Here is a 23,974-nt window from a genome sequence, read left to right on the forward strand (position 1 = left end):
TACAACAACCTTGTACGTAATGTGTTCGATATTTGATTACCCAAATAAATTAATTCTATAATTAATTTAATTCAAGCGACAACCAAACACAATACCAACTATGTTTTATTCTGTTCATTTCAACTATAGGGTGTGACCCTATAGGTTCTTGTAACGTTAGCAGTAATACTAGAACGATTCCAATGTTACAAACAATGAGTGGCTAGCAATGCATCATTGCTACCTAAGTCACAAGAAATCATGATTCGATATAAACTTTTTATGATTAACCTTTTATGCAATAATCCTTAAGTCCTTTATCTCTGGATTGGACACAAGTCATGAAATAGTCACACTTGCATAGTCCTTTCCATGTTCCTTGATATCTTAAGCAGACTATGATATACAAATATGTATGACATCTCATATCAACTTATTTGAGCATAGCCATGCATTTCTAGTCTCACTCAATCAAGTGGCCTAAGATATTACTCCCATTATGTAGGAGGGGCTTATCCTATCTCGATCAACCATATCCCTCTACATAGATCGTGGTACATCCAACATCAGCCTTTATAGAACAACCAGTTATGGTGTACGTTTGACTGTATCAAAATATACAACTCACGATGTTGGGATTATGATGATCTCAAGTCTGAGGATCATATACATATTAATCACTATGAGTAATGTTGTGACAATTACATAATAATCCAAGAAACATACTTATAACGGGTCAGTCCAATATGTTGTTCTGTAACACACATATCCATGCATCGATTCTGACATTTCATATCAATGACAACTCTTTATCTTCAACCAACTACATGTTAGTCTTAATGCATTATCGTTGTCCTATCCAACAATAATACTTGACTAAGGAACTTTGAAGAATAATCATATTATTCTTAGAACATTATTATAAAACAGTTTATTTATACACATAGAAAAGAAACTGAAATAATAATGGTAACACCGTATATGAATAGACATGATAAATGAAGAATGTTATTACAACCATCTCATGATTAATCTTTGGGCATACTCTAACATTCTCCCACTAGCACTAAGACCAATCACTTATATATCTAATACCAAGTGACTTAGTGTGACGATCATGCTTCTGCTGTGTCAGAGGCTTGGTCAGGGGATCAGCAATGTTATCATCTGTAGGTACTCTGCATATCTCTACATCCCCTTGATTGATAATCTCTCGAATAAGATGGTAGCGCCTAAGTATATGTTTGGATCGCTGGTGAGATCTAGGTTCTTTAGCTTGTACAATGGCTCCATTGTTATCACATCAGAGTTCTATAGCATCTGATATGCTAGGCATAACCCCTAGTTCAGTAATGAACTTTTGATCCAAACCGCTTCTTTTGCTGCCTCACTGGCTGCAATATACTAAGCCTCTATTGTAGAATCGGCTACTGTACTTTGCTTTGAACTCTTCCAGCTCACAGCACCACCATTAAGGAAAAACACAAAACCTGATTGTGATCGAGAACCATTCTTATCGGTTTGGAAGCTGGCATCAGTGTAACCTTTTACACTTAACTCTTCCTCACCTCCTTATATTAGAAAAGTATCCTTAGTTCTTCTCAAGTACTTAAGGATATTCTTGACTGTGGTCCAGTGACCTTCACCGGGATCTACTTGGTATCTGCTCGTCATACTTAAGGCATATGAGCATCTAGACAGGTACATAACATGGAAAACATGATAGATCCAATAGCGAAAGCATATGAAATTTTACTCATGTGTTCTCTCTCTTATGGAGTTGAAGGACACATTTCTTTTGAGAGTGAAATACCATGTCTCATAGGTAGGAATCCTCTCTTAGATTCTTCCATACTGAACCTTTTCAATACTTTATCTATGTATGTACTTTGGCTTAGACCTAGTAGTCGTCTTGATCTATCTCTATAGATATTTACCCCTAAGATGTAATTGGCTTCGCCCAGGTCCTTCATAGAAAAACAACTTCCTAACCAAGTCTTAATAGATTGCAAGGTAGGTATGCCATTTCCTATGATAAGTATGTCATCCACATACAGTACCAAGAATGTTATAGTGCTCCCACTAACTTTCTTGTAAACACATGGCTCATCTTCATTTTTGATAAAACCAAACTCTTTGATTGCATCATTAAAACGAAGATACCAACTTCGAGAAGCTTGCTTTAATCCATAAATGGATCTTTATAGCTTATATACGTTTCCAGTGTCCTTTGGATTGACAAAACCTTCAGGTTGTGTCATGTACACATCCACTTCAAGTTTCCCGTTAAGGAAAGTTGTTTTCACGTCCATCTGGAAAATTTCATAGTCATGAAATGTAGCTATAGCAAGCAAGATCCTGATGGATTTAAACATAGCTATAGGAGAAAATGTTTCATCATAGTCAACACCATGAACTTGGCGAAAACATTTAGCGACTAATCGCCCATTGTATGTTTGTACATTACCATCCATTTCGGTCTTCTTTTTGAAAACCCACTTGCACCCTATGGGTTTAACCCCTTCGGGTGGGTCAACCAAAGTCCATACTTGGTTTTCATACATGGAATCCATCTCAGATCTCATGGCTTCAAGCCATTTCTTAAAGTTTGGGCTCGTCACCGCTTCTTGATAAGTCTTAGGCTCATCTTGATCTATAAGTAGAACGTCACCATGCATTGTAATGAGAAATCCATATCTCTTAGGTGCTTGGCGTTCTCTTAAAGATCTACGCGGTGGTTGTGTTTCTATAGCAATTACTTGTTCCTCAATCCCTTGTGGAACTTGCTGTTGTTCTATCTCTGGTTTAGTGGTATTTTGTGATTCTCGAAGTTCATCAAGTTCAATCTTTTTCCGACTTCCTTTTCCAGAAACAAATTCTCTCTCTAGGAAGACGCCAGTTCAAGCAACAAGTATTTTGTTCTCAGTGGGATTAAAGAAATAATATCCTTTGGTTTCTTTTGGATACCCCAGAAAAACACATTTTTCAAATTTGGGTTCAAGCTTAGTAGACGTCTGACGTTTAACATAAGCTTCACAACCCCAAATTTTCATAAAAGACATACTGGGATGTTTCCCAGTCCACATCTCATATGGCATCTTTTGAACGGATTTAGATGGAACACGATTTAGTGTGAAAGCAACTGTCTCAAGTGTTGTCCTTAAAAAGAAGTCGGCAGATCAACATGACTCATCATAGAGCGAACCATGTCTAACAAAGTTCGATTTCTTCTCTCAGAAACTCCATTCCATTGAGGAGTACCAAGAGGAGTAAGTTGTGAGACAATCCCGCATTGCTTCAAAAGATCATCAAACTCTAAGCTCATATACTCCCAACCTCGATTAGATCGAAGTGTCTTAATAGTTTTTCCTAGTTGATTTTGTACCTCATTTTTGAATTCCTTGAACTTTTCAAGGGATTCAGACTTATTACGCATGAGATAGACATACCCATATCTACTGAAATCATCAGTGAAAGTAATGAAGTAGTGAAATCCTCCTCTAGCTTGTGTATTTATTGGCCCATATACATCAGAATGTATTAGGCCCAATAAATCACTAGATCGTTCACTTTTACCAGTAAAAGGAGATTTAGTCATTTTTCCCAATAAGCAAGATTCACATACTTCAAATTGTTCAAAACCAAATGAATCCAAGAGACCATCCTTATGGAGCTTGGATATGCGTTCCTCACTTATGTGGCCCAAATGACAATGCCATAGATAAGTTTGATTTGAGTCATTTATTTTTTATCTTTTAGTATTTATGTTGTAAATGGGATTCATTTGATCTAAAATATAGAGGCCATTAATCAATGGTGCCGAACCATAGAAAACATTATTGAGATAAAAGGAACAACAACTATTCTTAATAATTATCTCAAAACCAATTTTGTCTAAACAAGAAATTGAAATAATGTTTTTAATCAAACTGGGTACATAATAACAATCCACTAAACATAAACTAAGTCCACTAGGCAAAGATAAATTATATGTTCCCATAGCTAATGCAGTAACTTTTGCTTCATTTCCAACTCGTAGGTCCACATCTCCTCTAACCAAAGTCCTACTCCTTTGCAGTTCCTGTACAAAAGTACAAATGTGAGAACCACAACAAGTATCTAATACCCATGAAGTAGTAATTGATAAATTAATATCAATAACATAAGTACCTGAAGCAAACATTCCGCTTATTTTGGCCTTCTTGACTTCCTCAAGATAGATAGGGCAGTTCCGCTTCTAATGTCCAGTCACACCACAATGAAAACAGATTCCTTTCTTAGCCACCCCACCTTTAGGTTTCAATGCAGCCTTTACTTTTCCAGGCTTGGGCCTACCTTTGCCCTTGGGCTTTGTCTAAACTTTGGCTTTCCCTTGCCCTTGTTATTACGGACCATCAGTATAGGCTTGGGTCCAACCTTTTTCATGTTGCCTTCAGCAGTTCGTAACATACTAAGCAACTGTGGCAGAGTCTTATCAATTTCATTTATATTGAAATTAAGGACAAACTAGCTGTAGCTATCCGGCAACGATTGGAGAATAACATTAGTGGCCCACTCTTGGCTTAATGGAAACCCAAGCTTAGACAGGCTCTCAATATTGCCAATCATCTGAAGGACATGAGGTCCTACTGGGCTTCCTTCAGCCAGCTTACATTGGAATAGGGCCCTAGAGATATTGAACCTCTCTTGCCATGCTTGCCCCTGATAAAGTTCTTTCAGGTGCTCAATCATTTCATAAGAAACCATGTCATCATGTTGCTTCTGAAGCACAGGATTCATAGTGGCAAGCATAAGACATCCAATGTGTACCATGTCATCGAGATGCTACTTGCAAGCATCTCTATCAGCCCTCGAGGCATTAGCAGGTGGTTCGTTAGGAACTGGGTGTTCAATGACATATAATTTTCGTTCTTGTTTGAGGACAATCCTCAAGTTACGGAATCAGTCAAGAAAATTTAAACCATTCAACTTCTCCTTCTCAAGGACCGATCGCAATGAGAGTGTATTAGTGTTTGCAGCCATAATATATCTACAACAATAAAATTATGCGTGTGAAAATTTATCAAATTTATACCAGTCATTAAAAGGACTTAATTAAATGATGTTCCCACTATTTTATTACAAAACTAATACCCTCATATATTAGTTTTGGAAAGACTTTCTCGAAAAGTATTTCAAGTGGGTTAAGGATCCATATTTCACCTCCTCTTAAGTCAGCTTTGGCTTTACTCTCAAGATTATGGCTATCTAGGTAAGAAACACTTGCTAATTACATCATATGTAACTCCTAAAGTTTGGTGAACAACTCTTGTTCTAATCATCTTATGATTTATCCAAATTACTTCCCTCTAGGTTTCTAATCCTATTAGAATAACCTAGTTAAGTCATTAACCAATTTTAACCAGCAAATATCACTTGTTTATTCTTCGCGTCTAATCAAGATAAATACTCGTACTTCACTTTAGCAGAACCTACACAGTATTGATCGAGGCCTTAATGAGGGCAAAATTAGAAGGCTATGTTGACTTAATATTTTAATAGAGGGATTTTATTAAGATCATTCCATCTCACCAATTATGGTTTACATTAGTCCATTTAGCCATTTAATTGATCTCATCAATTAATGTCGTTCATTATTATCAAATTTTAACATGTTTAAAATTTGGCATGCTTTAGACATCCATAGCATCTCATACATGAATTAAGCAATAAATAAATGCAATAGTTATAGCCCATAAACTAAGGTGGTGCAACCTAAGCCAATGGGAGAACCAAAAGGAAACCTAAAGGTGTAAGTCGTTTCTCAAGCTATCAGTCTATACTGGTTGGCCCATCTTCCTTCTCGGCTAGTCCAAAGCAACTCTTGCAAATTACAATATGCAGAAACTCGTTTTACATACGAGGGAGTAAGATGAGAAGAGAAATACAAGAGAATAGTAGTAAGGCATGACACGCAGGCCGTATTTATAAAATTACAACCTTTTATCAAATGGGCTGTTGGGCTATAACTATGCATTTCAAACACCGTGCATGTCAAAAATAGCATACATGATTAAACACTTTGTTAAGGTGAATTATAACATATCCTTTCAACTTTTATGGCCCACCTAGTTTTATTTATTATAAAACATACGTTAAGAAGATGGGGGCTGAGGAGGTGCAGGGAGCGGGCCGAGCCGCATATCCCGTTCAAATGAAACCTCACGACTTGATAACTTTTATCAACAAAATCGTGTTTTCGGGATTTTAATCCCTGAGGTTTCATGTCGGAACAACCCTTGTACCATTAACCAGTTAGCTCTTACTGGAAATTGTCAACACCACTGTCGCACCATTATAGATCTATTAACACTTAACAGTAATAACATAAAACTGAATAGACCATAACACCATGATTAAAATTTAATCCATTTTCAAAAGGAACGGTTATCAGGTTACTCTTAAACGATTTAAACAGTCAGAAATTTAATAAAATTAAAGCATGCATCTCATACAATTGCATCACCCAAGTATTTAAACCCGAGTTCGTATCACACAAGTGGCTCTGAACCTACTGTTGGATCATCGGCACCCCTACGGCACAGTAGAAAAATTAAAAATTTGGCGATCCTAACCACGGATCCATGTGTGAGGAACGAATCGGGGTGATAAAGGTAACAAAATTACTGAATGTTTATTCTGAGTAGACAGCAACGCCTCAACAACGAGTAGTCTGATCTGCTATCGAACCAAACCGCAATCTATCGTGACCTCAGCTTCTACGTAATCCACCCAGTTGATTATAAACAGAAGGAATCCCCAAAACAGTTTGGAAAAAAATTTTCTTTGACTGCTGCTAGACCCAAGCAAAGAAAAACGAGATTCTTATATATATATATATTTAGGGTTTCTAGAAATTAAAATAAATATAATAATATTTTAAACCGAAAATTATAATTACATTAATTATAATATAATTTCGGTAAACCATATATTTATTTGAAATTATATACTGACCAAATTCATGTTCTCATAATGCGTACAACAACCTTGTACATAATGTGTTCGATATTTGATTACCCAATTAAATTAATTCTATAATTAATTTAATTCAAGCGACAACCAAACACAATACCAACTATGTTTTATTCTGTTCATTTCAAATATAGGGTGTGGCCCTATAGGTTCCTGTAGCGTTAGCAGTAATACTAGAACGATTCCAATGTTACAAACAATGAGTGGCTAGCAATGCATCATTGCTACCTAAGTCACAAGAAATCATGATTCGATATAAAACTTTTTATGATTAACATTTTATGCAATAATCCTTAAGTCCTTTATCTCTAGATTGGACACAAGTCATGGAATAGTCACACTTGCATAGTCCTTTCCATGTTCCTTGATATCTTAAGCAGACTACGATATACAAATAAGTATGACATCTCATATCAACTTATTTGAGCATGGCCATGCATTTCTAGTCTCACTCAATCAAGTGGCCTAAGATATTACTCCCATTATGTAGGAGGGGCTTATCCTATCTCGATCAACCATATCCCTCTACATAGATTGTGGTATATCCAACATCAGCCTTTATAGAACAACCGATTCTGATTATGCGTTTGATCGTATCAAAATATACAACTCACGATGTTGGGATTATGATGATCTCAAGTCTGAGGATCATAAACATATTAATCACTATGAGTAATGTTGTGACAATTACATAATAATCCAAGAAACATACTCATAACGGGTCAGTCAAATATGTTGTTCTCTAACACACATATCCATGCATCGATTTTGACATTTCATATCAATGACAACTCTTTATCATCAACCAACTACATGTTAGTCTTAATGCTTAATCTTTGTCCTATCCAACAATAATACTTGAATAAGGAACTTTTAATAATAATCATATTATTCTTAGGACATTATTATAAAATAGTTTATTTATACACACAGAAAAGAAACTGAAATAATAATGGTAACGCCTTATATTAATAAAAATGATAAATCAAGTATGTTATTACAACCATCTCATGATTGATCTTTGGGCATACTCTAACATAATGTCCACGATGATAAATGTTATTTAATTGTTTTATCTTTTATGTTTGTTAAGCGTCCCTGTATTGGGGGTCCTCAAGGCATACACGGACGTGTTCATGTAGTCGTCCAACATATGGTCTATGATCTCTATTGTACCATTCTCGAGCCTTGACTATTTAGGGTTTAGGGCTATTTCTATTCAAATTATCATGGTGTGTTCTATTTGCTTTTAGTAAACTGGTGAGTAATAAAATTGTTGCATCTTGTTTTTCTAACCTCTAAGATCAAGGCTTTGAATTTCCTTATATTTATAACCCGATTAAGTTTCAATTCATGCGTGGATACACTTTTCACTTTCATGATCCTGTTAAAAATTTTTCATGCAAAGTAAGAACAAGAATATATCATAGTGGGATATGCTCTCTCTTCTTACAAGATTCCGCGTCCAGTTTTGGAGACTAATGATATAAAATTAATAGAATTTTCCTTGAAAGACTGATCGACAACGATTTATTGTACAAATAGTTTTCACTTTAGGATTAATGATAGTACTTCAATGCAGATGGAGTCTAAATAGAATATATACTTTTGGGAGTTCTCCTTGTAGTGAATTTTGTCTCCTCTACAATTCCATATTAATGATATGCCTACACCACATCAGAATAGAAAGGAAAAGTCGATAACAATAAAATGCCTGCATTACGTGTAAGTGAATTAAAATAAAATCTGATTATACATTTGTATAATTTAAATGTTATTTATTTATTTTTTGAAGTAATACAAAGGACGGGGCATAACAAATTGTCGGGCAAAAATAATCTAAATGTTATGTTTATATATATTTTAAGTGTAAGCAATTTTAAATCCGCTTTAACCATATATTTTATTAAATTAGGATAATGTTGAGTTCTATTGTTATGTTATTGTCATTTTCATAATACAAAAGAGCTAAATTATTCAACAAATATAAAAATTATTGCAATAAGACAATTAAAACCAATGAACATCGTTCTTGTACCTCCAACCAATGAACACCATGAAAAATGGGAAATAAATTGATTATGAGAACAAATTGGCATACTTTATCTTTCCTCGTGGATTAGTATTTTTGCGCATGGAAAATCCTAAACTAGGTAACCCTATTCAGAGTGAAATTGTTTAATTTTAGGTGCTCAAAATTCATTCAACAACTTGATGTTACTGTAATTAGCAATAACAGTAGGAGTTGAATTCTTAAAGCCCAGAACAATTTTATTTTCTTAATTTATTCTTCTTTATACAACTCTGATGTAGACATTGCGATATTTCATTGATTGTAAAATAAAACCAAGTAACGACGCAAAAACTGGGACATTTCACTTTCTATTGGCAACATCATCATACTTTCAATGGTAGTACAACCTAACCTGTTCTAGAATTTATGAAAATTTGCAAGGAAAGAAATTTGATATCCCTTATTTCCTTATATGGTTTTGGAGCATTATTTTTCTTGATTTATGTACAAGTCTTTCCATTTTTGGACATTATATCAGTTATTCTAATTTAGCTTCTAATTCTACCGAAAAATGGTATCAATATTCGATACTTTTAACATATAATTGACTTAACATGTACCATTATATCATGAATTTTGTTTCATTTATGGTATATTCGATATAATATATATACGATCAATAATAGAACATTTATATTGCATTCAAGAAACATATTTAACTACCTAATTTAGGACTAGATTTATTTACTAACACGATATTCAATTGTTGAACATCAAATTTGATCACGCAATTTAATTAGTTTCAGCATTTAATTTCTAGGGTTTTTATTTGCCTATATATATATGAATTTCATCCATGAAGAATTTCATTCCAAACCATTTAAAAGGCTAGTAAAGCTTTCCTTTGTAACTTTTTTGCTTCTTTCATTTTTCTTTTAATCTGTTTGCAATGGTAAGCTCAAAACAATGCATAGGAATTTATAAGAAAATCTCTTAGCTTTCCACTTTATTTGGCGGGGAGATTTGTAACAACCCGAATTTTGGGCTAGTCAAAATATGGTTTTGGGACCACAGATTTGACAAAAAAAATTATGTTCATTATATTTTTATGATCTACGATTTCATTAAATGATTTTGTGAAAATTTCATTCCAAAATTTTGACGTTTGGGCACTCAATTCAGTCAAAAGGACTAAATTGTAAAAAGTGCAAAAGTTGAGTTCTACATGTTAAAAGTGACCAATTGTTATGAAATTTTAAATTGGAGGTCCTTAAATGGTAATTAGACCATTGGTTAACTTTTTGGACAAAAATGGACAAGAGATAACTGAAATAGGAAATTTTTATGTTGGGGGCATTTTGGTAATTTGTAATTAAAAGAATTAAAAAGAACAAAATAGCCAAAAATTTGTCCATCTTCTCCATGGTGAATGAAATCAGCAAGGGGGAAGCCATATTTACGGTTTTCAAGCTTCCAAGCTCCATAGTAAGTGATTCCAAGCCCTATTTTTAATGTTCTTTACGTTTTTGTAGTCCCAGTAACTTGATTTAGCTTGTTCTATCAATAATTTAACCTAGGGTTCATATTTGGAAAAATACCCATAGGTGAAATATGTTTATTTTGATGTTTTATGGTAGAATATGAAGCTTTAAATTATGTTAAATAACTTTTGCTAGCCGATTTTAAGTGAAAACGAGTAAATTAACATAATTGGTAAAAATACCTAATGTTCATAAGTAAGTGTTAGAGTGAGAATTTGATGTTGCCATAGAAGGTAAAAATGATCAGCATGTCATAAAACATAAGAATAAGGAATAAAGTTTAACTTTCGAGCCTAGGGGAAAAATGATAATTTTGTGAAACTTTAGGGGCAAAAATGTAATTTTTCCAAAATATGATTTTTGGACTGGATTGAATAATGTGAGTGTTAAATAAGTTAAATGTGTTATTATAAGTCAAGAAAGATAAGGAATTGACTTTGATTAGTGAAAAAGGAAAAAATGAGAAAAAGTGAGAAATTTCCCGATTGAACATTCGGAATAAAAAGGGATACGAATAAAGTGACAGAAATGATCACATGTGTGGCATGGACTGTGTGTAGGCCGCTATGTGAAAGTGAAAGTGATGGTCACGTGTGTAGTACTATGTGCAGGCTACTACGTGTACCAGAATGATAGGTCGCATGTGTAGTACTATGTGCAGGCTACTATGCGTACCGGATAGCTTTGATCATGTGTGTAGTACTATGTGCAGGGTACTATGTGAACCAGTATCATTAATTATAAGGTGGTTGCTATGCGCTGACCCCACCAGATATCATTGATTACAAAAGGTGGTTGCTGTGTGCTGAATCCACCGTGTATCTGTTACTATTCCGAAGTGTTCATCGGGAAATTGACTAAGTGAAAATACATGAGATCATGTAACGATTAAGTGTGATTGAATGATGAATATATGTGTGGAATTGAATTGAATAATGATTGGAAGTGAAAAACTGAAATTATGAAAAAGTAAAATTAGCAACAAAGCAGTTTTGGATAGTAACAATAGTGTGACTTTTAAAAATAACCAAAATGGTGGAAATTGAATTAGAGAGTGAATAAGATATTAAATGAAATATTAATGAGTCTATTTTACATAAAATAAATAGAACAAGCAAAAGAGTTATATATTTTGAGATGTTTGAATTTTAGTGAGGTAGGGTCGGATTGATTTTGGTATCCCTTGTTCTAACTTTGGAAAATAATTAAAATTGTACAAAAATAATTATGAGTTATAATTTATATTCTTATAATACTTAATGAGATATTTTGAAAGTAAATAAACAAAAATATGATATTAATTTTATACAATGAGATAATTCATTTTTAGTGAAGAGAAGTCAGAGATGTTGAGCAGTGAAACAAGGGTGAATTTAAAGAATAAAATTTACTAATTGGCTAAAAAAAATTTGAAAATTTTATGGTAAGAAGATATATGAGTCTAGTTTCAGGAAAAATTAACGAAACTTAATTTGAAGCTCTGTAGCTCCAGATAAAAATAATTTAGTGACTATAACTCAACTAGACAGCTTTGAATTTAAATATAAGTGAATAGTGAAATTATGTATAATGCTATTTAAGCATGTTATATACATAAAGGATGTGGGATGAAGTGGAGGAGGAGGAGGAAAATAAAGTATACGAATGAATTGTGTATAATTGGTTAAATTTCTGATTATAATTGATAAATGTTGAAATAGGAGTGATGCTTATATTGGTGCATTACTGGTCATGGTAAGCTCATGAGAGAAAATAAAGTTTCATAGCATATGCGTGTGGTATATTTGGCATGAAATGATGTCATGAGTGGCTCATGATTTAAATCATATTGGTAAGTTGATGCATAATTATAGTATTCAAATATATACATATTTGTAATATTTTGCTATGTGATTCGGAAAAAGGGGAATACATAGCATACTGAAAATTCGGCCATGGTGCTAGTTTATGTTAAATAATGGCAGATCTTAAGTAATGGAATGTTATGAATTTTGAGATTAATTTGCTAGTCATATAAATGACAAATTAATTGATTACGTATTCGTAATTTTGACATATGCTTGGTATATGAAACGCAATAATATATGCTTGAATAAACTTTAAGTATTCGAATGACATGGATTTGATGGTGATAAGATTCGAACATTGAATTCATGAAGCACAGGTGATGTATTATTGTTGTGTGATAGCTTGGCTAAAGAAATTTGTTAGGTAAATGGTAAGTGAAAGCATTAATGGATATAGAAGAAAATTTGGAGTGAATATGAAATTTAGCTCAATTAAATGATTTCATCAATTAAACATTGTGTATACCAGAATGTGTTAGTGAATTACATATTCGTAAATTGAGATTCAAAGTTCAGTTAGTGATATATGAAAATAACATGAAAAGATTTATGATTGTGATTAATATTGATTCTGACTTAAAGTGGATTCTTCAATATTGGATTGATTTAACGGATATATTGAGCATATGAATGGGTATGTATTGGGCCTCGTAAACCCTAATTAGCGACTCGAAGATTATAATCTGAAAGTTTTTAATTTGGATGAAATTTTATAACTCTATTTGATATGTTTATAAGTCTATTTATTTTGGTAATGCCTCGTACCCTATTCCAGCATAGAATACGGGTAAGGGGTGTTACAGTGTGACATCACCAGATTCGGCCCAAATGTTTAGGTCGGGATAGGGGTGTTACAAGATTCTTTTTATTTTTTTCTCACCAGCTAGTAAACCTTATTTGTTTGGTCATCCTTCTATTGAATCTGTCGCTAAATGCTTTTCAAACGCAAGCCAACATATTGAGGAAACCACTGATGCTCCTGTTGAGACTTACCGTAAGGAAAGAATCAACTTGCTTGTACAGGATTTCAATGATGTCTAAGACCAACTAGATGTAATAAAAGAAAAACAAAAGGAGATTGCTTTGGCCCAACGGTCACATGGAACAGAAATTCATCATTGGTGGAAAGTTCCCATTGATCAGCTTACCCTAAGGGAGCTCTACGAACAAGACGAATACTTCGCTGAGTTTAACAAGTTAATCTATCACAAGGGACAAAAGGATTGCAGCTATTTCCTTAATACAGGCTCCGATGGATGAGGATGTCCCTTCTACCTTTCCCCCTAGATATGGCCCTAATCTGCAATAGTTTTGTACTTCAATGCCAACAATGTTAAATGTTATTTTATTGTTTTATCTTTTATGTTTGTTAGGCGTGCCATTATTGGGAGTCCTCAAGGCATACACAAACATATTCGTGTATCCGGCCAACATATGGTCTACAATCTCTATTGTACCATTCTCGGGCTTTGACTATTTAGGGTTTTGGGCTATTTCTATTCAAATTATCATGGTGTGTTCTATTTACTTTTAGTAAACTGGTGATTAATAAAATTGTTGCATCCTGTTTTTCTAACCTTTGAGATCAAGGCTGTGAATTTCCTTATATTTATAACCCGATCAAGTTTCAATTCTTGCGTGGATACACTTTTCAATTCCATGATCCCCTGAAAAAGTTTTCAAGCAACATAGAAAGAAGAATATATCATAGTGGGATATGCTCTCTCTTCTTACAAGATTCCATGTCAAGTTTTGCAACCAAATGGTATAAAATTAACAGAAATTTCTTAGAAAGATTGATCGACAAAGATTTATTGCATAAATAGTTTTCACTTTAAGATTAATCACATGCCTTCAATGCAGATGGAGTCTAAATAGAATATATATTTTTGGAAGTTCTCCTTGTAGCGGATTTTATCTCCCCTACAATTCCATATTAATGATATGCCTACACCATACCTTTTTAAGTTGCTTTATTTATTTAAAAATTCACATTTTCATATCCTTTTTTGTTAAAGCTTCAAAATAGAAAAGAAAAGTCGATAACAATAAAATGCATGCATGAGGTGCAAGTGAATTAAAATTAAATTTGATTATACCTCAGATTTTAGGTCTACTACGTAGACCTTAAATATTTTCAATTATCATTAAATAAAAATGTAAATTTTTGAAAATAATTTAATTTTATTTATTTATTTTAAGTAATAAAAGGAGAGGGCATAACTAATTGTCCGACAAAAAAACTAAATGTTATGTTTAGATATATTTTACGTGTAAGCAATTTTTAAATTAGCTTTAACCATATATTTTCGAAATTAGGATAATGTTGAGTTCTATTCTTATGTTCTTGTCATTTACATAATAGAAAAGAAATAAATTATTCAAGAATTGTAAAAATTATTGCAATAAGACAATTAAAACTAATGAACATCGTTCTTGTACCTCTAACCAATGAACAACATGAAAAATGGGCAATAAATTGATGAAGAGAACAAAACGACCCACTTTATCTTTCCTCGTGGATTAGGATTTCTGCGCATGGAAAATCCTAAACTAAGAAACCTTTTTTAGAGTGAAATTGTTTAATTTTAGGTGCTCGACATTCATTCAACAACTTGCCATTACTGCAATTTGCAATAACAGTAGATGTTGAATTCTTAAAGCCCAGAACAATTTTACTTTCTTAATTTATTCTTTTCTATATAACTCTGATGTAGACATTACGATATTTCTTTTATCGTAAAATAAAGCCAAGTAAAGACACAAAATATGGGTCATTTCAGAGGCTATTGGAAACATCATCTTTAATGCCCCAAATTTCAAGTCTTTAATTTTTTCATGATTTGTCACTGATTGCTTATTTCCTTTAATGGTTTAGTGATTTGGGTGTGTTTGGGAGTGTTTGAGAAGCCTGGGTTTAAGTCTTGGCCTTGGTACAATTTTTTGTTTTTCTCTTAAATGAATCTGGACACTGGCACTTAGGCCTTATATATAATAATACTTGTTTTATGACACAAATAGCTTATTGCACCAGTGGTAGGTGGCGTGTGAAGTATCCTTGAGTTCTGAGGTTCAAGTCCTGGGTTGTTCAAGATAGTAATTATTTGTTTGCTTGAGCTGTGTATGTAGTGGTGTTGGACTGAAACACAGTTGTGGAGAGTTTGAATGGATTTTGAATGGAGTGGTTGGAGAAGTTCAGGAGGAATTGGTGGAGAAAATCAAGGAGGGATAATGGGAGAGTTTTTAGGAGGAAATCATGGAGTTTGAGAGTGAGGGGGAGTTGTGCCGTTTGGGGGTAAGCTTCTGCTGAATTTGGTCTTTAAGCTTTGTCGGAATCGATTTTGGGGTTGTTTTTCTCTCCGTCTGCTTTGATTTGGTCAATTTTTCTTTCACCTTTTGCTTGTGCCGAATATTGCTAAAGACTATGGGTACCTTTCGGGTTTGCTCATTTGTTTTCCTGTTTCTCCTTTTATTCTTTTTGTTTTCTCCTCTTTTTTTGCTTTGATCGAATAGTTCATTAGTCCCCTTTACCGAATCCCCTTTATCCTCCCTCTTCTCTGGGTTCCATAATCTTCTTTTCTCTCTTCCTCTCTCCTCTTTACTGCTTCTTCCTCTCCCCTACCTTTTCCCAGACATTGTTGAATTCTTGCTCTATCTCCACTCTAGATACTTTTAAAGGGAGTATTAGCATTGCTTCTTCTTTGTATCCTCGGTCAAGTGTTGATAAGTGAGTTCTGGGACACCCTTTGTCTGGTTCGGTTTGTGCTTTTCTATCCATTGAAGTTTTGTTTCTTTTCCCTGCCTTGCCTCTTTTCAGTTTTCAGATCCCCTTTTAGATTTTCTCGTGCTTGTGCTTCAAGTTGCACTCTACCCTGTCAACCAATTGGTAGGTGAGTAAGTGGTTGTTATTCGTTGTTTGGGATGCGGTTTGAATGAATGTATGTACATTGTTGGGTTACATGGTTAAGCGGAATGCGACCTAAGGGTTGGAAGTAAAGGGTTTTGTGGCTTTTGTGCTAGGTGGAGTTCAATAGTTGGTTGGTGTTTCTCCAAGGAGCTGAGGGTATGGTTCAGTTGTTTCGGTAAGAGGGTTTGAGTACTATTTTTTCCACAGCATCATTTGGCTTTGTTTGATTAGCGAATTTTGTAGTTAATGAAATGACGTTTGGTTGAATCTAGGTTGGTGTATGTGGAGATTTGCACTTTTCTGTCGAAGTCAGGTGTGTAATCAGCCCACTTCAATCGTAGATCGGCAAAAAGCTGAAAAGCCGTAAACACGACGTTTGTGACCTTACGGGCGTGCGATTGCTCAAGTGGTAAGCCTACTTGCGATTCATGGGCAAATGATCGAAATACCCTCGAAGGGTAAAATGACCGAAATACCCTCTAAGGGTAAAATGACCAAAATACCCCCAAAAGGTAAAATAACCGAAATACCCTCGTACGGTAAAATGACCAAAATACCCCCGATTGGTAAAATAACTGAAATACCCCCGAAGGGTAAAATAATCTAAACACCCTCGATGGGTAAAATGATCGAAATACCCTCGAAAGGTAAAATGACCGAAATACCCCTAAAGGGTTAAATGACAGAAATACCCCTAAAAGGTAAAATGACTGAAATACCCTCGATGGGTAAAATGACCAAAATATCCCTAAAAGGTAAAATGATCGAAATACCCCCAAAGGGTAAAATGACTGATATACCCTTAAAGGGTAAAATGACCAAAATACCCTCATGGGGTAAAATGATCGAAATACCCTCGAAGGGTAAAATTACCGAAATACCCTCAAAAAGTAAAATGATCGAAATACCCCGAAGGGTAAAATGACCGAAATACCCTCGATGGGTAAAATGATCGAAATGCCCTCTATGGGTAAATTGACCGAAATACCCCCTAAAGGTGAAATGACTGTTATACCCTTAAGAGTTGAAATATGTGTATGACCAATTTGCTTTAAGATATATATATACATGATTGTTACTGAGTTTGACATACTGCATACACGTATGATTTATGACATGACATATTGCATGGGGTTAGGATTCTGATATAGGGGAAGTATACTGTACTGGTGGCTTTGTCACATATACTATTACTGGCAGCTTTGCTGCGTTACTATTCTGGCAGCTTTCCTGCGATATTGTTGTGTTGGGTGGGTGGGACGATTTTATCCCCACATGGTGTGTTGGTGGTTCGGAGTGGTGTGTTGGTTGGATTGGGATGGGTTGCATCACTGCATTATTCTATTTACTGTATTGGGCAAAGGCCCACATTGTCACTGTACTGGGCTAAGGCCCACACCCTTACTGTAATGGGCTTAGGCCCATACTGTACCGATGCTATATAGGGCTTAGGCCCAGACTGATTCTGCATGTTCCATAGTGATTGTCTAGAAGGGGATTACACATTGAGTGTCGAAAACTCACTTTTTCATTTAACTGTGCAGGTAATCCTCAACCATAGACGATTCGGGGTTGCGAGGGACTCGGAGGTGGCCACACAACTACTGCTGATGTTTACATTTGCCTTTCTTTTAATTTTATTAATTTGTTGGGTTTTAAGTTTGTAATAAGGCCATTAAGTTGGTTTTAAAATTTTAATTCGGCTTTGCCTATTTATTTTACACTACTAGTTTAGGAGAAGACGAAATTTTAAATTAATTTTTGCTTTCAAAAAAACGGGTTTTAACAATAGAATTTAAAGAGCTTCCATGAGTTTTAGATCAACCTATTAAAACAATATCAAACAGCAAGACAAACGTTTTGACTGAATGAAATGTTAATTAATAGTAAGAAGCTTATTATGAACTTAAAAATAATTTTTTACCAATGAGACCTAATTGTCAAATACACTTTGATGTGGAACGCCAAATTTGACCATTATGTCTAGCCCGGGTTTGAAAACTATTTTGAATTATTTTTGAAGGTTACAAATGTGGTACACCGAGTCTTCAGTGTCGAATCTGTAAGTTTCTATATACTGTAGACTACTTAAACTGAAATATATTGAGAGATTACCATAGATACCAGGACTTTACTGAAACTCTTAGATTAGAGAAAATTGAGACTGTAGGAAAACTGAAAACTATAGGGAGACTCTTGAATTGCGAAAACAAACTCTGATTACTGTTTTTTCATAAGACATCTGTTAATAATTACTGGAATCATAAACTAATGCTTAAAACTTCGTAAACAGATTATACGTTATTCGATATGAGCACTAGAGGTACTCGCAAAAGGGGTACACGAGGCCGTGGTAGAGGCTGAGGAGGTGCTAGGGCTGGGCCTTCGGCGACAAGCCTCATGCCTAATGTTGAGGCTAGGAAGGCACCAACTTCACCGGTGACTGGGTTAGGATCATACGATGGAGCGACTGGGGAAGACGCATTATCCCAAGCTATGCTCCGTATTCTAAAAATGGTTGTAGGACCAACACTAGTGTTGTGGGCCGTGGGTCAATTTCTGAATGACTCCGGTCGAATGGAGCGAAAACTTTTAGGGGTGTATCTGGAGTAGCCCCTAATGTGGCTGAATACTGGTTGGAAGCCACGGAAAGAATAATGGATGATCTCGACTGCACTTCTAAGTAAAAGCTAAAAGGTGTAGTGTCTTTACTACGAGACGAGGCCTATCATTGGTGGCTTACCGTGAGAGAGGGTACTCAGGCCAGACGATTAACGTGGAATTTCTTTAAGTCGGCCTTCCAAGGAAAGTATGTGGGCGCAAGTTATGTGGACGCCCGAAGAAAGGAATTTTTGAGTTTGACCCAGGGGAATAAGACAGTGTCGCTATGCACGTGGGATAGTGGCAACTAAGTATAAGCGCTACGTGCGTTTTGAGGATGGTCTCTGGGATGAGTTGCGAGTTCTGATAGCTCCGTAGAGGGAGCGAGATTTTGCTGCCCTTGTTGAAAAGGTCAAAATTGCCGAGGATATGAAGCGCTCTAAGTGCCAGAACCGTGAGAAAGATACAGGCAGGTTTAGGAGGGATTTAGAGCCCTCACGTTCTTCTGATAGGCCTAAAAAGAAGGCCGGGTTTGATGGGCCAGTCTGAGCTGGGGTTACTATAGCTAGACTATAGCCTTATAATTACTGTGGGAGACATTATTTGGGTAAGTGTCGGAAGAAGATTGGGGCATGTTTCAGATGTGGGTCTAGGGAGCATCAAGTTAAGGATTGTCCTCAGAGGCTAACGCAGATGCAAGCTACAGGTCAGGGTTTTGTTCAGCCAGTGAGAGGTGGTCAGCAGCCACCAAGAGGCCGTGAGCAGGTTAGAAGTGAAAATGGTGTAGGTCGAGGTCGTGGAACATTTGGTAGAGGTGTTGGCAACAGTGAGGCAAGACAACCAGTACTGGTCTATGCTGCTCATTGCCGTGAGGATGATGATGCTCCAGATGTTATAATTGGTATGTTCCTAATTCATAAAGTTCCTTACACTGCTTTAATTGATATAGGGTTTACGCATTCATACATTGCATGCATTGTGTCTAGCACCTTGGGTATCATTTGTGATAGTACTATTAATAAGACGACGGTGTTGAGTCCGCTAGGACAATCAGTCAGGGTAGACAAGTTATTCAGAGATGTGGCCCTAGGGTTCAAGGAGTTATATTTCTAGCAGATTTAATGGAGCTACTGTTTGGTGATTTTGACCTAATCTTGGGGATGGATTGGTTGGTAAAACACCGTGCAAGTTTCGATTGTGCTGCTAAGCGTATGGTATTAAAGACTACTGAGGATGAGGAGGTGGTTGTGATTGGGGAGCAAAGGAATGTTCTGATTAATGTGATCTCTGCTTTAAGGGTTGAAAAATTGGTTCGCAAGGGTTGTGAGACGGTTCTAGCCTATATTAATACATCTAATTTTGAGGGTCCTTCTGTTGGAGATGTCAGAAATGTTAAGGATTTTTTCGATGTATTTCCTAATGAGCTCTCTAGGTTACCTCCGAGCCACGAGGTCAAATTTGGAATTGAGCTCCTGCCAGGAATGGCTCCAGTGTCTGTCGCCCCTTATAAGATGGCACTAAAAGACTTGGTGGAATCAAAAGCTCAAATCCAAGAACTATTAGATCGAGGGTTCATTCGACCTAGTGTGTCTCCGTGGGGAGCACCAGTATTGTTCGTAAAGAAAAAGGATGGGACCATGCGTATGTGCATCGACTATCGGCAATTGAATAAACTGACTATCAAGAATAAGTATCCCTTGCCGAGGATAGATAATTTATTTGATCAGTTGCAAGGAGCATCGATTTTCTCCAAAATAGATCTTCGTTCTGGGTACCATCAGTTGAGAGTTAAGGAGCTTGATGTGTATAAGACTGCGTTTAGGACTCGTTATAGTCATTACGAGTTCCTAGTGATGCTGTTTGGGCTGACGAAAGCACCAGCCGCCTTCATGGACCTAATGAACTGAGTTTTTCAACCCTATTTGGATTAGTTTGTGGTGGTATTTATAGATGATATCTTGGTGTATTCGAGAACTGAGGATGAACATGATGCCCATCCTCAAATTATTCTACAGATTTTAAGGGAAAAGCAATTGTACGCTAAGTTCAGTAAGTGTGAGCTCTGGTTGCGAGAAGTGACATTTCTGGGTCACGTGGTGTCTTCTGCGGGGATTAGGGTTGACCCTCGAAAATTTGAAGCTGTACTAGAATGGAAACCATCTAAGACTGTATCTAAGATTCAAAGTTTTCTGGGTCTGGCAAGGTATTACAGACGTTTTGTTGAGGGGTTTTCCTTGATTGCTGCATCTTTGACTAAGTTGCTGCATAAAGGGGTACTGTTTATCTGGACTGATAAGTAGCAAGAAATTTTTGAGAAATTGAAGAAAGTTTTGACTGAGGCCCCTATCTTAATACTTCACTATCTACAGTGATGCATCACACGTTGGTTTGGGTTGTGTGCTGATGCAAGGGGGTAAGGTGGTTGCTTATGCATCTCGTCAGCTTAAGCCTCTCGAGGTGAATTACCCTACTCATGATTTGGAGTTAGATGTGGTGGTATTTGCACTGAAAATTTAGAGGCACTATCTCTACGGTGAAAAGCGTACTATCTACATAGATCACAAGAGCCTTAAGTATCTTCTCACTCAGAAGGAGTTGAATCTTAAGCAGCGAAGATGGGTAGGGCTGCTTAAGGATTATGATTTCTCAATTGAGTACCACCTTGGTAAGGCTAATGTGGTGGCTGACGCACTGAGTGGTAGGGTACTCAATTGAGCAATCATAATCCTTAAGCACTCAGCTTGTTTGATGATGGTAGTTTGTTGGCTGAGCTGGAAGTTAGACCAGCATGGACTAAACATATTAAGGGTAAACAGTTGTTGGATGTGTCACTAGTTCATCGTTTCTGACAAGTTGAGAATAGGGAAACTTCAAATTTGGGTTGATAGTGAACGAGTGTTGTGCTTCCAAGGGGGAGTCTATGTACCAAGGGATAATGATTTGAGGCAGTCTTTACTGTGAGAGGCACATAGTAATCCTTTTGTTATGCATCCGGGCAGGAATAAAATGTATCAAGATCTTCATGAGTTGTACCGGTGGCCAGGATTGAAACGTGAAGTAACTGATTTTGTGGGTAAATGTTTAACTTGTTAGCAAGTGAAGGCTGAACATTAGTTACCTTTAGGGTTTCTTCAGCCGGTTAAAATTTCACTTTGGAAGTGGGAGAGAGTAACCATGGATTTTGTGAGTGGGTTGCCCTTAACGCCTACTAAGAAAGATTCTGTATGGGTTAGTGTAGATCGATTGACTAAATCTGCCCATTTCATACCAGTCCGTACTGATTACTCTTTGCATAAGGTGGCTAAACTGTATGTGGCTGAGATTGTAAGACTGCATGGGGTATCGGTTTCCATTATATCAGATAGAGATCCTCGCTTCACGTCTCGATTCTAAAAGAAGTTACATGAGGCTTTGGGTACAAGACTAGACTTTAGTACTGCGTTTCATCCCCAGACAGATGGTCAGTCAGAAAGAGTGATTCAAGTACTGGAGGATATGTTAAGGTGTTGTGTAATGGATTTCCAAGTCGACTGGGAGGATTATTTGCCGCTAGTAGAGTTTGCATATAATAATGGCTACCAGTCCAGTATGCAAATGGCATCGTACGAAGCATTATATGGTCGTAGGTGTCGTACTCCTTCCTGTTGGACTGAGTTGGGCGAGAGGCAAGTTCTAGGGCCAGAATTGGTTTTTAACACCTAAGTGAAGGTAAAATTGATTCGAGACCGATTGAAGGAAGCATCTGAAAGGAAAAAGTCGTACGCGGATCTTAAATGCCGAGAGATTGAGTATTCTGTGGGGGACTATGTATTTCTTAAGGTTTCCCAATAGGAAAAGATACTGAGGTTTGGACGAAAGGGTAAGCTTAGCCCTAGGTTCATTGGGCCTTATCGTATACTAAAGTGTGTGGGATCGATCGCATATCAACTTGAGTTGCCTCCAAAATTAGACCGACTTCACAATGTGTTCCATGTCTCCATGTTAAGGCGTTACTGCTCTGATCCTACACACATTGTTCTAGTTGAGAAAATCGAGGTTAGGCCAAATCTGACCGTCAAGGAGGAACCAGAGTAGATTTTAGACCGTGAGGTTAAGGTACTAAGGAAGAAATCTATTCCTCTAGTCAAAGTGCTTTGGTGTAATCACCGTTCAGAAGAAGCCACGTGGGAACCCGAAGAGGCGATGCGACAGCAATACCCTCATCTTTTCTGATCAGGTAAATTTCGAGGCTTAAATTTCGTTAAGGGGGTAGAGTTGTAACGCTCTAAATTTCAAGTCATTAATTTTTGCATGATTTTTCACTGATTGCTTTTTCGCTTTAATGGTTCAGTGATTTTGGTGTGTTTGGGAGTGTTTGAGAAGCCTGGGTTCAAGTTTGGCCTTGGCACAATTTTTGCTTTTTCTCTTAAATGAATCTGGACACTGGCACGTAGGCCTTATATATATTAATACTTGTTTTATGACACAAAGAGGTTATTGGTCCAGTGGTAGGTGGCGTGTGAAGTATCCTTGAGGTCTGAGGTTCAACTCCTGGGTTGAGCAAGGTAGTAATTATTTTGTTGGTTGAGCTGTATAGGTAGTGGTGTTGGACTGAAACACAGTTGTGGTGAGTTTGAATGGATTTTGAGCGGAGTGGTTGGGGAAGTTGAGGAGGAATTGGTGGAAAAAATCAAGGAGGGATAATGGAGGAGTTTTTAGGAGGAAATCAATGAGTTTGAGAGTGAGGGAGAGTTGTGCCGTTTAGGGGTAGGCTTATACCGAATTTGGTCTTTAGGCTTTGTGAGAATCGGTTTTGGGGTTGTTTTTCTCTCCGTCTCCTTTTATTTTGGAAGTTTTTATTTCACCTTCTGCTTGTGCTGAATATTGCTAAAAACTGTGGGTACCTTTCGGGTTTGCTCATTTGTTTTCCTATTTCTCCTTTTATTCTTTTTGTTTTCTCTTCTTGTTTTTATTTTGACCGAATAGTTCGTTAGTCCCCTCTGTCGAATCCCCTTTCTCCTCCCTCTTCTCTAGGTTGCCGAATCTTTTATTCTCTCTTCACCTCTTCTCTTTACTGCTTCTTCCTCTCCCC

The 23,974-nt window shown here is 36.3% G+C and overlaps 2 protein-coding genes across 2 annotated transcripts; one reads left to right on the forward strand and one right to left on the reverse strand.

Moving 5' to 3' along the window:
* Positions 1 to 4,485: 4,485 nt before the first annotated feature.
* On the reverse strand, positions 4,486 to 16,173 carry LOC105771873 (uncharacterized). The gene is made up of 2 exons (XM_012593255.1): positions 16,018 to 16,173; positions 4,486 to 4,740 (listed from the first exon to the last, which is right to left on the reverse strand). Exons 1-2 carry the CDS (start codon positions 16,171 to 16,173, stop codon positions 4,486 to 4,488), a joined length of 411 nt encoding a protein of 136 aa, XP_012448709.1.
* Positions 16,174 to 19,332: 3,159 nt separating this feature from the next.
* LOC128041713 (uncharacterized) lies at positions 19,333 to 21,203 on the forward strand. The gene is made up of 4 exons (XM_052632012.1): positions 19,333 to 19,433; positions 19,545 to 19,804; positions 19,927 to 20,544; positions 20,854 to 21,203. The coding sequence occupies exons 1-4, from the start codon at positions 19,333 to 19,335 to the stop codon at positions 21,201 to 21,203; spliced, it is 1,329 nt and encodes a 442-aa protein (XP_052487972.1).
* Positions 21,204 to 23,974: the final 2,771 nt, after the last annotated feature.

This window comes from Gossypium raimondii, chromosome 6 (assembly GCF_025698545.1).
Source record: "Gossypium raimondii isolate GPD5lz chromosome 6, ASM2569854v1, whole genome shotgun sequence".
NCBI classification, from domain to species: domain Eukaryota; kingdom Viridiplantae; phylum Streptophyta; class Magnoliopsida; order Malvales; family Malvaceae; genus Gossypium; species Gossypium raimondii.